At 53.8% G+C, this 17,046-nt stretch overlaps 4 protein-coding genes across 4 annotated transcripts; 2 read left to right on the top strand and 2 right to left on the bottom strand.

Moving 5' to 3' along the window:
• Nucleotides 1-169: 169 nt before the first annotated feature.
• On the top strand, nt 170-5,114 carry NEUTE1DRAFT_73170 (uncharacterized protein; the record flags this gene model as incomplete). Its single annotated transcript, XM_009858315.1, has 2 exons — nt 170-4,083; nt 4,154-5,114. 2 exons carry the CDS (start codon nt 170-172, stop codon nt 4,824-4,826), a joined length of 4,587 nt encoding a protein of 1,528 aa, XP_009856617.1.
• A 171-nt stretch (nt 5,115-5,285) lies between these two features.
• On the bottom strand, nt 5,286-8,261 carry NEUTE1DRAFT_73167 (uncharacterized protein; the record flags this gene model as incomplete). The annotated part of the gene is made up of 1 exon (XM_009858313.1): nt 5,286-8,261. The coding sequence occupies one exon, from the start codon at nt 8,259-8,261 to the stop codon at nt 5,412-5,414; it is 2,850 nt and encodes a 949-aa protein (XP_009856615.1).
• Nucleotides 8,262-8,801: 540 nt separating this feature from the next.
• Nucleotides 8,802-11,970, bottom strand: NEUTE1DRAFT_91862 (uncharacterized protein; the record flags this gene model as incomplete). The annotated part of the gene is made up of 3 exons (XM_009858312.1): nt 8,802-10,718; nt 11,010-11,519; nt 11,581-11,970. The coding sequence occupies 2 exons, from the start codon at nt 11,497-11,499 to the stop codon at nt 9,481-9,483; spliced, it is 1,728 nt and encodes a 575-aa protein (XP_009856614.1).
• A 1,772-nt stretch (nt 11,971-13,742) lies between these two features.
• On the top strand, nt 13,743-15,103 carry NEUTE1DRAFT_105935 (uncharacterized protein; the record flags this gene model as incomplete). The annotated part of the gene is made up of 4 exons (XM_009858311.1): nt 13,743-13,828; nt 13,862-13,896; nt 14,098-14,351; nt 14,909-15,103. The coding sequence occupies 4 exons, from the start codon at nt 13,743-13,745 to the stop codon at nt 15,101-15,103; spliced, it is 570 nt and encodes a 189-aa protein (XP_009856613.1).
• Nucleotides 15,104-17,046: the final 1,943 nt, after the last annotated feature.

Raw genomic sequence — 17,046 nt, 5'->3', positions numbered from 1 at the left:
TGACTTTCCGCGCGCAACAGATATCTCGACGACAGCATCGCCAGCTACCCACCCAACCGTCCGCTTAATTTGTCGAACCGCATCGCAAAATAGAACACCTGGCGACGCTTCCCCGAACCCAGTCATCGAGTTCCCGCTTCATGTTTGCCGGACCTAGAAGCCCCGAATCATGAGGGTCAGGGGAGCTCTGCAGGCGGCGGCCTTGCTGGCGTCTGCCCTTTGGGCAGCACCCCTCCTAGCCAAGGACCACCCAACCTTTAAGACAACCAAGCTGGATACTCAGCCCAGCAATCTCAACTACTTCGAAGGGTCCGATACTATTCTGTTTCATGACCCTCACAAGTCCAACCTCTGGCGCTCCGATGACGCAGGCGCAACATGGTCCGTGGTCAAGGACATCCCAGACGGCAAGGTCGCTCGGCTATATATGCACGACTTCGATTCGAAGCGGGCGTTCGCAATCACTGATGGAAGAAAACACTACCGCACTACGGACCAAGGCAAGACGTGGAAGACGTTCGAAGTCGATGCTGCATGGGACACAGAGCGGTTCGATATCCTGCACTTCCATGCTACGGATCCCGACCGCATTATCTTCAACGGTCTACACTGCCTCGGCTTCCTCTGCGAGGAAGTGTCTCTTTACACAATCGATGACTTCGAAACCCCTGCCAAACCTCTCCGTCCTGATACCCTTGGCTGCTGGTGGGCAAAGTCTTCTCCCGTATTTACGACTGGCGACTCGGACCTCGACAAGGATCGCATCCTTTGCATCATCATGGGCGTCGATTCGATCTTCTCAGAGGATCGGCGCCTGGTCATCTCGGACGACTTTTTCAAGGCTGATAAGGAGGGGAATATCCAAGAGTTCGAGCCAAACCTAGCCGGTGATAAGCCCGTACGTGGTGTCGTCAATGTGGCCGCTGTGAAGAGGTACTTCATGGTAGCTACGACATCCGCCAACACCGACGAGATGGCGCTCTTTATCTCCACCGATACCAAGAAGTGGCAGCGGGCCATGTTCCCCAACGCGCATGATGATCACGATCACAAGATTGTTCAAGAAGCCTATACTGTCCTGGAAAGCACAAACTACAGCATCCAGCTGAACGTTATGACAGGCTCAAAATCGGCACCGATGGGTATCATGTTTACCAGTAACTACGATGGCACGTACTTCAGCGAGAACCTCGAGTATACCAACCTCAACATGTTTGGCCACGTCGATTTCGAGAATATTGCCGGCATTCAGGGCATCTTCCTGGTCAATAAAGTGGATAACGGCAAGGAGGTGGACGAGAAGCCCAGCACCAAGAAGAAACTCGTGTCAGAGATCACCTTCGATGATGGTCGAACTTTCGACAAGGTTACCGCGGACGGCAAGAGAATTCATCTTCACTCGGTCACCGAACTTAACAACGTCGGTCGTGTCTTTTCAAGCCCGGCACCCGGTCTGGTCATGGCCAATGGCAACACTGGTGATTACCTCGGGGACTACTGGGAGGATGCCAATCTCTATGTCTCTGATGATGCCGGCAAGACTTGGAAGAAGGCACTGAAGGGGCCACACAAGTACGAATTCGGAGATCAAGGATCTATTTTTGTGGCTGTTCGCGATTCGAAGGAGGAAGACATCTCAGAAATCAGCTACTCACTTAACCATGGAGAGAACTGGGTTGATGAGAAGCTGCCCAACGATCTGAAGATACAGCCTTGGATCCTCACAACCACCCCTGATTCGACTGGCCTTCAGTTCGTGCTTATTGGTAAGGCTAAGGGTGCCTGGCACGTAATCCATATCGACTTTGAGGGCCTCCACGAAGCTACCTGCAAAGAAAGCGATATGGAAGAGTGGCATGCCCGAGTTGACAAGGACGGAGAGCCTACTTGCATCATGGGACACACTCAGACCTATCCCCGCCGCAAGAAGGATGCCAAGTGCTTCCTCAAGAAAGAGTTCAAGCTTGCGGAGGTGGAGACCAAAGACTGTGATTGCACAGACCAGGATTACGAGTGCGATTACAACTTTGAGCGAAACGACAAGGGCATTTGTGTGTCTAGAGGACCCATTCCCATCCCAGAGGGCGCTTGCAAGGATGGTGATAGAAATGATAAATTCCTAGGCACCTCGGGGTACCGCAAGATTCCCGGCAACACCTGTAAGGATACCAAGGAGACAAAGGATAAGTATAAGGATGTCGAGCGGTCGTGTGGTGATGGCATCGGTGCCCCACCAGATGAGGCTACGGGTGAGCTCCAGCAGGTCGACACTAACGGCAAATTTGGCCACTGGACCCATTGGGAGAAGCACTACCTTGAAAGAGGCGAGTCTAGTAGCGATTCCAGCGAGACCATCATCATGAGAGGGATGAACCGCACAGTTGATGATTCAGGGCCAAAGGTTGGTCCTATCTGGAGGACCACAGATCACGGCAAGAAATGGGACAAGGTAGATTTCTTCAAGGACGATGAAGTTATCAGCATTGTTCCCCATCCTACCGTCAAGGATTGGGTCTTCTTCCTTACTGAAGGCAAGAAGCTGATCTACACGCCTGATCGTGGTAAACGCTTCCGCACTTTCGAGGTGCCGCAACCCGCCGATTTTGAGGCTGCCGCCAACGGCATCTTCCCGCTTATCTTCCATCCTGACAAGCCGAACTGGCTCATCTGGCTAGGGAAGAAGTGCGAAAGCAAGAACGACTGCTATCGGGTCGCATACGGCACCAAAGACGGAGAACGTTGGGAAACCCTTGCCCGCGATGTCTACCGGTGTGAATTTACGGGAGCGGAGGCTTACGGGCGCAAGTACGCGAACCGTGCTTTGGAGCAGATTCTCTGCCTCAAGCACGAGAAGGAAGGTGACAACGACAGCGCCCTGCAGCTTGTCTCATCCAACGACTGGTTCAACCAGGATGAGAGAGTACGCCTGAAGGAGGCCAAAGAATTCGCCACCATGGCAGAGTTCATCGTTGTTGCGACGGAAGATACGGAAAAGAAGACGCTGCGGGCGTACGCTTCTCTTGACGGCAGTCTCTACTCCGAAGCGAAATTCCCCTTTGGGTTTGAAGTCCCTCACCAGCACGCATATACTGTCTTGGACAGCTCAACCCATGCCGTCAATCTCTTTGTGGCAACCAGGATGGAGGGTGATAAGAGTCTTGGTACAATTCTGAAGAGCAACTCCAACGGTACATCGTACGTTGTCAGCGTGAAGAACGTCAACTGCGACCAGTACTTCTACGTCGATTTTGAGAAGATGGTTGGTTTGGAAGGTGTTGCTCTCGTCAACGTGGTCGCCAATCCAGACGCGAAGAGCAGCGCGCCCAAGAAACTTCAGACCAAGATTACGCATAACGACGGCGCCCAATGGGCGTACCTTCCTACTCCTAAAAAGGACGAATTTGGCAAGTTCCCGTGCTCGTCCAGCGGTACTGAGAAATGTGCACTTCATATTCAGGGTTACACCCAGCGCAGGGATCGTGGTAAGACGTACTCATCTGAGGGTGCCGTGGGCGTCATGTTTGGATGGGGTAACGTGGGCGACTCCCTCGGATCGATCAAGGATGCCGACACTTTCATGACTACAGATGCCGGTATCACCTGGAAGCGGGTCAAGAAGGGCAGATGGAACTGGGCCTTGGGTGATCAGGGCTCTATCATCGTCCTCGTTCCTATCAGGGGACAGAAGACGGACACGCTCGAGTACTCTCTTGACCAGGGTGCTACTTGGAAGAAGCACACCTTCTCGAAGGAGAAGGTTGATATCTGGGATCTTACTACAACGCGCTCTGGCAACTCGCAAAATTTCTTGATTTGGGGTGAGAACAGCGACGGTCTGTTCACCACCAAGATTGACTTCACCAAGTTTACCGACCATGTGTGCAAGTACGATCCAGAGAACCTCAGCAAGTCCGACTACCAGATCTTTTCCCCGAAACACCCCCTCCAACCTGATGGATGTTTGTTTGGACATGTTTCTCAGTATCTGCGCAAAAAGCCTGGCTTGAAGTGTTTCAACGATTTCAGGTTGGATCCGCTGTACAGCAAGCAAAACTGCACCTGCACCAGGTCGGACTTTGAATGGTTAGTATTCTCGCCCTTGCTTATTCCCCTTCCTGAACCCTTCAGATTGCTAACGCGGACAATTCTACAGCGACTTTAACTATGAACTCGACAACCACGGCCAATGCTCCCTCGTCAGCGGCCTCAAGCCCAAAGACCACAAGCTCTGGTGCAAAGAACATCCCGACGAGATCGAGTACTACGAGCCCACCGGCTACCGCCGTATCCCGCTCACCACCTGCCAAGGCGGCCAGGACTTCGAGAAGCAGGCGGCCGTCCACCCGTGCCCGGGCCACGAGGACGACTTTGAGCGCAAACACCGCGTCTCGGGTATTGCCATCTTCTTCGCCGTCGTCCTCCCCGTGGCCGCCGCCTCCGCCATCGGCTGGTGGGTCTACCGCCACTGGGATGGAAAGTTTGGCCAAATCCGTCTCGGCGAGCAAGGGGCGTCCACCATGGAGTTCTTCGATGCCGATAGGCCCTGGGTCAAGTACCCCGTCATCGCTCTCAGCGCGGTGGTGGCGCTGGCGGGCGCTATGCCGCTTGTTTTGGGGGCCCTGTGGAGGACAGCCAAGAGCACGGCGGAGAGATGGGGTATCGGAGGCGGTGGCGGCGGGAGAGGTGGCTGGAGTCGGCTGGACGGTGGCGGCGCGTCGAGGACGTTCAGGACCAGGGATAGCTTTGCAAGGGGGAGAGGCGATTATACTATCGTGGATGAGGACGAGGGAGAGTTGTTGGGGGAGGAGAGTGATGAGGAGGTTTGAGGTGTGAATTGTCTCGGACGTGAAGGAGGTTTCTTGGTGTGGAAAGCGATGCGATGGTGATTTGGGTTAGTCAAAGAGATGGGGAGATGTATGGCTGGCTTAGAAATCCATGACACATGAGAGGGAGGCGTGGACGGATGACTGCCGTGGTAAAGTTGTGGTGGTTGGCTGAATACTCCTGTATGGATACGATGTGATGCGATGCGATGCGAACATGTAGATTATGAAACTGCCTTCATTTCATTTACATTCTTACGCTGTGGCGCTGGTGTTATCGCTACTCAGTCGAAGGACAAGCATCTCTGCTCCTTTAACTAACCTCTTTCCTCACACGTCAGAGTTGCTGGTTTGGAAAGACTTTGAATAATGTATTGGGATGGGACTGGTGGAGAAAAGGATGAAGGGTTGTAATGAGTGAATTGGATCAGAGTAGGAGTTCGTTTGATAAGATGTAAGTATCAACATAGACACCATAATGTGTTATTTCCATGTCCTCTTCCTGGTTCAAGTCCACAAGGCAAATACAGTTAAACTTTACCACTTTCACAGACTCCAGAAGTCGTACCCTCCTTTCATACCACTGATTTATTCAAATACACTCTGGTAAATCGTAACAGAAGCCAGTCTTTCTCCATCAGCATCCCAGAGCGACGCGCACGGCACCACGGCTACGGACACACCACCACCACCAAGGGCGGCGGCGGCAGAAAGGCTGGCATCCACATAACGCACCATGACAGATGGGCCACCCCTTTCGTTGTCGGGCTCTCCGTGTCCCTGGTTGATCAGCCGACGTGTAGACAACCACGCAAGCTCATCGACTGCGGTAAACGAAGACGAAGACGAAGACGAAGACAGAGATGATAAGGGGGGTGAACTCCCACCCATGTATCTTTCCACCAAAATAGTCTGCAGGAGAGCGGGTCGTCGGCCTGATGCTTCATTTTTGACTCCCTTGTCATCATCATCATTGTCCATATCGTCCATATCGTCATCGTCGTCGTCTTGCTCAGACGTGGAAGCAGGAGAACGGACAACAGTCTGATGGACCTCCACCACTCTCTCTTCACCAGTATCGTCATCGCTGTTTATATTTGCCTGAAAGCTCTCCAAAACCGTCACACTCTTTGACCCAGCCTTGGCGATGCCCAGATGCGCGTGCCACTCGACGCCCGCGGAGCGAGGGAGCTCGGCGACTTGTGCAGCAAAGAAGAAGGGTGGGGTTGCCCTCCTCCTCTTATTTTTGTTGTCCTTGATGTTGTTATTCTTGGAGAGGACACTCCAATCCGGTAGTTTTGGTTCCGAGGAGGAGGAGTCTTCTGTGGAGGTGACAGCAAAGGACATATACCGGGGATTGAATTTTCTGTCCCAGAGGTCGGGACCGTCATCGTCGTCAGAGTCTGAGTTAGCGTCAGAGTCCTCCTCGTCTGATGCGACCTTGGAAGAAGACCACTGATGGGCCGATTGCCAGGTCTTGTAAGCCAGTCTGGCCTTTTCGCTCATGGGCATCGAAAAGGAGGAGGAGTCGGTGGTGGTGGTGGCCGCGGGGAAATAAGCCACGGCGCTAGTCCACCATTGCACGCCAACTTCGAGGCCGATGCGCCAGAGGTGTTGGAGTGAGAGGGCGAGTTGGGTGTTTAGTGCCTGTCGCTGTTGCTCTGATTCCGCAGGAGGCAGGGCCATGGTGGCGGGTACAAGGGGGATTTGACCCGCGATGGTAACTAGTCGTGGACCACCGTTGCCGTCGTCATGATTGCCGCCAGTGGAGTTTGGGGGCTTTGAAAAAGATGATAGACTGGCCAACGGAAGTGAGATGGCTTGGCTATATGGTCCAATGTTGGCGGGAGCCCAGTATGAGCGGGATTGCACGTGAAGACCTTGTCGGCGCTGGTCGGTTGTGGATTTGTTGGTGAAGCCGGTGTGCACGGTGAGGTAGATGGCGATGCTGATGCTGCCATTGTTGTTAGTCAAGGCGGACAGGGAGTCACCGCAAGCAACACAGACTCGTGAAGGAGGGTTGGGTGAATCAAAGAGGGCACCGTAGACGGAGTTGACGGCAGGGAAGTCGGCCATGTGACGAAGGAGAATCGTGGAGGTGAGAATGGCGGATGGAGTGAGGTTGGATTGCTGGAGTCGTTGGCGAATTTGAGAAACGAGCAATGATGTTTCTGTCTCGACCGTGTTGCTGCTACCAGCGGAGGAAGAAGCATTGCCGAAGAAGCACCATTGTTGTAGTTTGCTGTCGTTGAGACTTTGGGGCAGTCCAAGCTGAAATGTACCTTTTTGCTTCGACAAGCTATGTTGAGGTTCCAAGCTGAGCAGAGCCAGAAGCTTTCGAGCTTCCTCCTCGCCAGCGGAAGCACTTGTATTCAAACCCTCCAACACGCCCACAAACCTAGCATCCAACAAATCTGGGATCCTGATTTTTCCAGTATCACTCTTCTCCTCATCAGAAGCCGCCAAGGTGACTTCTTTATCCTCCAACTTTGCACTTCTAAAACTCAACCAAGCACACCCTCCTCCCTCCCGAACAACCCTCCTATCCTTCTCCTCCACCATGATCCTCTTCCGAAACAGCTGTCGCGGCCCATCCAACACCAACGTCTCGAACTCCCCTCCCTCCCCAATCACTGCGCCCTTCTCCGACGCTGTCCCGAACCGCCGCATACTCCTCGCGATCCTCTCCTTTCCCAATCGATCCGCGACGTTGGTCCAGAGGAAGGAGTCGTCCAGTCCGCCACTGGCTACCTTGATGATGCGCGCTTCCATGCCCGCGGCGGCCATATCGTCTAGGAGTTGCGCGTCCGTGGTTGCAACGTCTCCACCAGCCAAATGTTGTGGGACGGGCAGGATAGGGAACTTCCACAGAAAGGCCAAAGGCGTCAGGCCCAAGCGGACGGCTACCGACTCGACGCGCGTGCGCTGGTAGGTGCTGAGGATGGCGCCGGCGCAGATGGCGTTGGCTTCGGGGTGGGCGCGCTTGATGGCGAGGAGGAGGGGGATCATGGATTCTGTTTCGTCGTCGTCGTCTTTCACTTGTTTCGCTTTCGCATTGTTGTCCCCTTCACCTTGGACAGCAACCGCCGTCGAAAAATGCGAATAATCCTTCCCCTGCGTGGCCCCCCCGAGAATGGGCTGGCGGTACAGCGGAATACCCGTGGCCTCGGCGTACAAGGGGATCACTTGGTGGCCGACGGTTTGATACATGAAACTGTTTAAATCTTCTTCTCCTTCTTCTTCTTCTTCTTCTTCTTCTTGCTGTGATCCTTCATGTTCATTTGTTTCTGGTGGGTGTAGATTTGCTAGAGCTACCACTCGATGGCCGTGAGCGAGGCAGTGGAGGAGGGAGAAGAAGCTGTCTTTGCCGCCGGAGATGAGGGCGATGACGTTCAGCCGTCCTCCTTGAGCTGGAGGAGGAGCCGCGGGGGTAGCCATCGTGCGCTGATTTGATGCTAGACCTGACTGTGCATGTGTTTCCCTGTTCTTGTGCTCTTTCCGTCGAGTATTGAACGCAGCTACTGGTGAATTCGGGCAGTCGTCCTGCTACTGAGGTGACGACAGCCCAGGACTCTGGGATGTGTGACTTTTGATGGTAACGTGGGTCCAGCACGAGCCGCCGAGATGGGTGACTAGTAAAGCCTCCTTATGCTTGAATGAATCAATTGTCAACGTAGAAATATTCGTCGAGATGGTGTTTATCGTCTGGTCAACTATCAAAACTTCACGCACTGCAACTCCAGTGGGGACCCCACTCAGGCCGCGCTGCGATAGAGCGGTACTTGATCAAATCACTTATTTGGTGCATTTAGAGAATTTCGTAGGTATACCACTAATTGAGGGTAGGTGACTTGGCTGTCTCGTCACGCTGAGCGCATCTACGAGCTGGACGAGAGATCCTCGAAATTTGTAGCCGCAAGAGAAATTGACCAGTATTTGAGAATTCACCAGAGGATGCAAAAGAAGCAAGACTTATTTAAATGTGCATTTCTAGATGCCTTTATTCTTTTCTCATGACCAACTGGCCTGAGTGTGATGCTAAGCTAACGACGATACAGTCCTATCCTGCAAACCGAGGATACCATGAGTATGATGTGGAGGAGGAAACAACAGCCTTTTGTTGAGAAGAAGAAGAAAAAAAGTATGAAGGAAGCATGCGCGGTGGACGGCTGAGCCAGCTGCTTCGTCCACCGAACGATTAAAATGTCCGGAAACATCAAAGTGTAACAAAACTAATAAGGAGTATGTGTAAACTCCAAAGCAACTAGCTGTGTGCGCCTAAGACAGAGACTGCTGTCCTCCTCCAATCGATCAAAACTCAAAACCCGGGGGAATCTTGCAATACCTATAACGCCCTTTTATATTCCAACCTTTTCTAAAGGCATGGTGAATGGGCGTCCGATATTGCGCATCCATCGTTCGTAACAAACATCGAGGGGGTATTCTTTCTCTCTCTCTCTCTCTCTCTCTCTCTCTTTCAAATTCTTTTGACCCTTGAAAGCGCCGATGGTGGGGGTATTTCGGCCAATGAATCTCGTAATGGTTCATGTCTAACATCAATAACGCCGGCTCCGTTCCACTGCGAAGACCGTCGTTAATGGGGAAGAGTGTGCGAAGAAGTGAACAAGCGGTTTTAGATTAGCGCAGTGAAGGTTATTCACTCGCCTCTCCTCCGCTTCTTCTTGTTGACATCGCTGTCGTCGGATGACTCGCTGCCGCTGCCTGGAACCTCGGAAGCAACCTGGAAGAGGACCTTGCCAAAAGTGTGGCAGTCCTCGCTGGTGAGGGCTGGACCCATCATCGGATGATGGATGAAACCGGGGTGGTGCATGCCCATCAGTTCGGGGTCGTTGATCAAGTCCATGACAAGCGAGCCAGAGCCATGGGTACGGGCATGCTGAGACAGATTGTCGGAACGAGAAAACTTCTTGCCGCACTCGCCGCACTCGAAAGGCTTGTCCTGAGTGTGCAAAGACCGGTGGTGACGCTTGAGGTGCTCCTGGCGGCGGAAACGACGGTTGCAAATGTCGCACTTGAAGGTCTTGGAAGGGTCTTCGGTCAAGGACTGCTTGCGGCCGCGGCGGTTGGTAGGCACCGGGAGCGGCGTCGACGCCTGCTCGCCAGCCTCGACCGAGGATTCGGTGGTCGCGTTGGACTCGGTGTTGTTGCTCTCAGCCTCGGCGCTGGCTGCCTGCTGGGTGTGTTCGCTGGCCGGGGCCTGCTTCTCGGTGCTGGCGGTCTGGTTGTCGGCAGCGACGTCCATGGTGGACTTGCGTGCGTGCCTTGCCCTCTTGCTGGGGCGGGCCTCGCTATCGGAGCAGCAGTCGTCCTCAACCGACTCAACGTCGTGCATGTCCTCGAGTTCGTCGCAGAAAAGGCTGGACTGGTCGAGCGAAGCAGCGCCGGAGCTGGAGCGCGAGCGGCTGCTAACGCTGGGGGAGCTCTCGACCAGGGAGCAAGAGCCGCTGGTGAAGGGAGACTCGTCCTCCGAGTCAATGTCAGTCAGGACGGAGAGGATGTCAAAGACAGGAAGGCCAGCAGTGAGCTGGGGGTTGAACGAGTAGTCGAAGGGGGTGGCGAGTCTCTGCGGGGCAATGCCTTGGGAGAAGTAGTCGCGGTCCTCCTCGTCGGGGGAGTAAATGGTGGGGAAGTACTCGGGAGCAAGGGTGGAATTGACAGTGCCCACGGTAAGCTCGCGCGGATCGCAGACGCCGTCGACGGGGACCGGGAAGATGGAGGCCGGCTGCACGAGCGGCGACGCGGCAGGCGAGAGCAGCGTGGTGTAGGTGGGAGTGGGAGTAAGAAGGCCGCTGGCGGTGGGGGTTGGCGTGTTGAGGCTCAGGTCATTGGAGGGGAGCATGGGCACCTGGATGCGGGCCTGGTCGGGAAGGTACACTAAAAATTGGGGTTCCTGGTCAGCTCAGTGCCCAGAAATGCTCGGACCAGCAGTGCGCGGGCAATCAGAGTCGGGCGTCCGCCCGCGATTTCCTTGCTGCAGCAGCCTCCACATCCCCGCTTGCATCTTGAAACAGTAGTTGCAGCCAGCCAACAAATCCATCCCGTCACCGCTTCCACTCCGACCCACCGAAGCTCGGCTTGCTTGCAACTTCCCAGCTCGCTTCCCTCTCTTGCCAAGGATGCTGCACTGCACACTCAAACAGAAACGCAAAAGAGAAAAATACATACCAGGTGTAAGAGGAGGAGAATAAGGCTTCATTTCGTGACCAGCAGGCTTGACCTCGAGGCCGTCCATTCCCGACACCATGGGGTTGCACGGAGTCTGGAGCAAGTCACAGCTGCGCGGGCTGCTGGCAGCGCTATTGGAACGCGTCAGCGGAGGGCTTGGCGGCATGCCGCAGTAGTCGCCCATCTCGGTTTGCAGCTTGATGGCGGGTCTGGCGTGGGAAATGGGCTGAGGAGAGGCCATTGGCGTGAGCACCTGAGGGACAGGCATGCTGGTAATGCTGTCGAGGTTGAGGAACGGCTTGTGCTGCATGGGTGACTGGAGGCAGCCCGAGTTGCGTCTGGAGTAGATGGGCGTCGACGGCACCGGCGGCACAACGGGAAGCATGTTCATCTGGTAGGGAAAAGGGTTGAAGATGTGCTGCCGTTGCTGCCTCTCGGGGCTGGCGTCTGATTCATAGAAGATGAAGGGCTGAGCCATGATGTCTTCCATCTTGATCGTATTATATAGTGCTGTCCTGCCATTAGCTGCTTATTCCTCCCAAGTCGATGCATGTCGAACGTTGGTACCAACCAGGAAAGAGGTAGTAGCTTTTGTAACTGTGGCAATCGATAGATGCCTCTGACGTCTGGGGGGTTTATATATTAAGTGGTGTATATATGTGTGTATATATATGTATATAGATGTCGCGTCGTGTTGTTACTATTGCTTCGTGCCGTGAAGGGCTAATGATGGTGTTGACTGGTTGCCTCCGGGGAAAAGATAGGCTGGCAAGTCTAGATTAATAAGTCGCTGTACATAAACCGGATCGAGAGCTTGAATTGTCGTCGAGCTGGTGCCAATGGTGAAGTGGTTGACTGAGACCAAGTGGTGATGTAAATATCAAATGGAAACGAAGGAGTGTTATCCAAAACCTCGAGATCCAAAAAGAGGGCAGAGACCGGTAAGTAAAGGAATAAATACACCACACGTCCAAGAACAAGATATGCCGATCTCAAGAGTGGAAAGAGGAAGCGTGGAGACGGGGACCCTGGGAGGATAAGTAAGTCCCACCGAGATCAGCGGACAAAAGACGATGCAACGGCGCTGGACAGGAACCGGCTTCGACTGGTGAGACTGGGCAAGCCGGGATGGTCGACACCGCGCCCCAGGACAACCAGGGCCCAGCATACCACCCGGGATGTACTGTCCGGGTACGGTCTATGCGTTCTTTGGCTGAGAGGTGTACATGTGTTCTGTGCGTACCAGAGCTATGTACGTATACTATACACTAGTCGAAATGCATACTGGGCCTCGCTTGAAGGTGACAGGTTGTACCTTGAACTGTACAGACTGGGAAGTTCAGGAACCCACCGTGTCCACCCGACCCATGTCCTCATGTTTTGGGGGGGTGGACGGTGGACGGCAACATGAGAAGATGGGTGGGTGTGGGTGGGCTCTGGCTTGTCTGGAGGAAAGGCACAGCCGCCAGTCCAATTCTGGTACTATTCTAATTCTGGACTCGAGCAAGCAGCAGCAGCACCATCCCAGCAGCCTGAATGAAGGTACCACAGAGCGAACCGCAGCACGGGTACCTCGACGCAAGCTTCCCCGTGGACCGTGAGCAGCGATCTTGCAGGCCCAAGTGCTCTCTAGTGCCGCCGAGGACATGAATGGCCCCAGTGAAAGCCAGCAGCTCGCAGTAGTGCTCGCACACTCCGGACCACTACCACACCACCTGTGCCGGTCATCTCACCTCCAGTCCGGGTGCTGAGGGCCTGGTTCGCTGTGTCCTCGCTCTGGTTGTCTCGGAGTGAGGACCAAGCTTGGGCAACGAGAAGTCACGGAGGCCATAGAGCCCGTTGAGAGGCTCGGCTCCCATCCAATGCGTGCGTTCTTTTCTCGTCGTGGTTGGCATCATGGCCCCGATGTTTACGACGACTGTGTCGCTCCAGTTCCACAGGCCCGGGTTCCCGTCCTCGTCCGAGCGACTGGAAATGGGGAATTTCAGATGAGCACCCACCCAAGTTCGTCCGATCCTCAGCGAGCTGTGAGCGGGCGCACTGTGTTTATTACGGTGATTGTGCGTCTGGCTGTCTGGCCGAGCATTGGTCCAGACTGAGCTGGGATTGGGCACGGACACCTCTACAGAGCATCATAGGTTAGCAAAGTACCTCCAAGCAGATCAAATAGGGTTCGGACCAGCGGCAGACGGGAGTATTCCGGTAACATGGGGATGTCGAGACAAGCCCTGGGGCCCCAGCAGCTTCACAGTCTGGACAATGAGCCTGACGATGCCTGCAGAGGTGAAGCTATGGTGGAGCAGCTAGGAATTACTGTGTGGTAGCAGAGAGCTGCAGAGCGAGCTGTAGGTCAAGGCTACTCTTGATTCTGCGGTCAAGCCCAAGAGAAGCACACTCGACGCTCACGCAACGGGCTCCTGCTCATCCTACGACGAACAAGTTGTCGCCGTCTACCGCTTCTGTCCAGAAGGCCCAAGGGCTTGGGAAGATTGCCTGTACTGTGTAGATTACCGAGATTTGAGCCTGAATGGTCTCGGCCGAAGTTATACATGAGTTGTAGCGTATTGTCGGTAACAGAGCTCTGGAGTAAAAAATGGGCGAGAAGGGAAATGGGTTGCTCGGTTGATGGGTCCATCCGGATCCAAGGCCAGAGCCGGGGAGCCAGGCAAATACTGCTGCTAGCACCAGGGCCGCGAGACAACTCCCACCTGTCGCCGCCACTGCTTCAGCGAAATGATGAGCACGGGCAAAAGGCGGGCCAGCAAGGAAGTAGCAACGACGACAGAGAGGTGCGGTGGTATCGCCGTGTGTCGGATGGTGTGGACAAGGTGGGGTGATTTGGGATAATTGAGGTTGATTGGGTTGATTAGGCCAATGAAGCTATGGTGTATGTAGTGCACCATGCCCTATACTCTACGACTTTTTGATACGCAGTAGCTGAAACCCAAGCCTGTGTTTTGTTTGGTGCATTGTCATTGAGCAGCTGCGCTAAAATGGCTGCCTCTGACAGATCTTTCGAATGAAAGTGATACCTCTACGCAGCGACTTTGAAAATAAAAAGAAAAATGAAAATAAAAATATGGCAAAGTGACAGGTACACAAAAGAGAGAATGGTGCTGCTCCGCCGTCGGATCTCCCGTTCATTTGACTTCCTTCGCTTCAAAGCAAATCGGGTCGGCGTGCTTGAATTATGATGTGTGGATCCCGCAAAACGGACCCACCGCTGCGACCGGTTCCGTCCCCGTATCTGCCCGGTCTGTGTTATTTGAGGGTCTGGCGTCCGGCAACGCATCAGCTATCCCCGCTGTCATCACTCGCTCAAATAGCAAACTCAATAAGCAAGTTTAAGGGCCTTGTTACTGCACTGTTGAGGTTCAATCGAACTTTTCAGAATCGCCTCATGCACGTCTCAACGCCAGGTGTGCGATTGGCAGCCAAAGACTGTCCCAGCGGCCGCCGTTCCCAAGTGGTTTCAGCGATTGTAGATAGAAAACACATGAAACGGTCGGAGACCTCACGCAGGTACGCTGTAACCCAACATTGGATCGATGACGGAGACAGAGATGGCCACACAGCACCGACGAAGTACTAGAGGCTCAGGCAGCTCAGCTAGTAGTGACCGTCGACTACGGAATCTCGAGAGTATTGGCAGCACAGGCTTACAGCAGTGGCACGGACGATGGGGCCGTCACGACTAGCTTGCCAGACTTGCCCCTCCGATGCATCATCACTTGGTCGATGGTGTAATGTTATTTGCTGCTGCCAGTCAAGACGCGCCGTCACCATTGAGACCAGTGATTGTGATAGAAAGAGGTGAGCGCCCGCGCGGTACGTAGCCGGCCCTCCGCATCTTGTGTCTTTGATTTTTGATTTTTTTTTGTGGTGATGGCGTCGGGCAGTTTCCCTATCACATTGGACAACAACGCCATCAACTCTACTGGGCAGTCGCAGTGGCAAACTCGACGGGCGCCGTCAAATCGGAATCCGAGCCTGGACTTGAGATTGCACATGTCGACCACTCAGCAGTATCGACACTGGTTCTTACACAACCAAGGCTGCCCAAGATTTCAGTTCTGATGCGAACACGGGTTTGACGGGCAGCTCCTGCCTTCGTACTGATTTTCGTACACTACCTCCCGTCTACACTGCATTGCGGACTTGCATGGATCTTTACAGGCGGCAGGGTTTGTGAATCGCAACTTCCTCCATCGCCGGCGAATGTGCTAGGCGGACGAAGCTGAGAGAGAGAGGCTCATTTCCCTGACAACCCCGCGCGTGCTCTGCAAGTGGAATCGATCAACATGCAAATCTAGCGAGAGAAACAACTCAGACACTGGGCGCTCGAAGCACTGCAAACACGTGCGCACCTTGCTGGCTATCTGTCCGAGCAGCATCTCAATTCTCGAAGACCTCAAACTGCAAATCTCAGTAACAATTAAAATGGCAATCATGCCAAACATTCCCCGAGGTTTGCCCACAGCCTAACTGGCAAACCACGAGGCTTCTATTCACAAGCCCTTCAAGCCTTCCGAGTCTTCCAAACATCTCAAATGCCACACTCGAGCAAGCACCAGTGGATAGAGACAGCAACGCCGTCATCACATCCACAACTACACAAAAACCTCAACTCAAGGGTCCAATCGCTTCATCAGTGTAGTGTACCCTCGAGGCCCCAAGCGTCAACCTACCTAGTCTCCCGCTTGAGCCAGGTTCCATCTTCACACCGCCTTGACCGCTTACTGCACAGTACATGAATGCTAACCTAGATAGGAATCTGCTTGCCTGGGGGCCTTGGGAGCCTGGCCGCTGACGGCTGGCTTTTTGGTCCCCGCTCACACCCAGAGGCTGTCATTCAAGAGGTGAAGCAGTTGGCGGAAGTGCTCCCGGCCAGAATTCCGCTTTCTAGAAATCATTTGCTTGCCTTCCTTTTCACGGGCGGGATCGCTGTCCACGGTCTCGCTCGGACCCGAAACAGATTTCTTCGACATACTCGGTAGCATCGGCCGGACTCCATCACTTTACCCCGGATTAATCTCCCAGCCTTCACTACCTTCAATGCATGGAACGGTATGATCGCATTGGCCCGACTCGCTGTGCTTTGTGCATTGCGTCGTAGACACCGGTCACCGAAATTTCTTCTCATACGACTGCTCCATCATGAGCTTTACTTCGGGGAGACCATCCTATCAACTAAAAGTTGCTCCTAGTCGTAAAGCTGGCAGAGTCGAGCCAAGGTGCGTGTATGCGATTCTGCCTTCAGTTATATTGTGGTCTGGATGGAAAGTCGAGGTTGTGACGGGATGTTTGTTATCACTCGCAGTTTCTGTACCTTGCAGGCGGTCTGCATCTGCACATGCGCTACTGCAAAGAACCGACGCACTAACCTGTAGGTACAACAGAGGCAGGATTTTCACACAAACTTGAGACAAGGTTGGTTTGCCGTCTTTCACCGTCCGGATAGGCTGTTCCCATCATTTGCACCCTCCATCATTCAAAGCGATGCTACTCTCTCACCATTCTCAATGCGTTGCGAAACTCGGCTATTGGCCCACAGTGACGGAGAAGGCATGACATTCGAGGCCACTTTGTCTCATCTCTCATGACTGCTCTCGACGAGTAACAAGAAGTTTTTGCAGGCTAGCCACGCAACCAGACAGCAGACTTGCAGTCAAGTTATTGTACCGACCTCGCCTGCACTGGTATTGTAGGCACACTACGCCGAGAATACATGTCAAACAATTCTCCGTTCCAAGACACATAGACATAACCAACCTTGTCTAAAACCATGACCGTATCGAATCGGATCATCAGCTTTGTTTGCCACCGTTGACACGGATTGTGCAAGCTGCCTGATCTAGCTGAGCTAGTAGGCTCACCAGTTGGGCATTGAGATTCACACGCCAGCCTGGAAAAGTGAGGCTCCTAAATCACTTCAAACATTATTGACGTCTTGAATCACATAGGAGGCGAACTGTCTCGCCCACGCCCACTGCAGCTTGGAGGCACAGCACGCGATCGCAAAATCGAATGCATTCTT

Source organism: Neurospora tetrasperma (assembly GCF_000213175.1).
Source record: "Neurospora tetrasperma FGSC 2508 unplaced genomic scaffold NEUTE1scaffold_81, whole genome shotgun sequence".
NCBI classification, from domain to species: Eukaryota; Fungi; Ascomycota; class Sordariomycetes; order Sordariales; family Sordariaceae; genus Neurospora; species Neurospora tetrasperma.
Note: the sequence above shows the minus strand (reverse complement) of the source record. Positions and strands in the feature narration are given on the sequence as shown.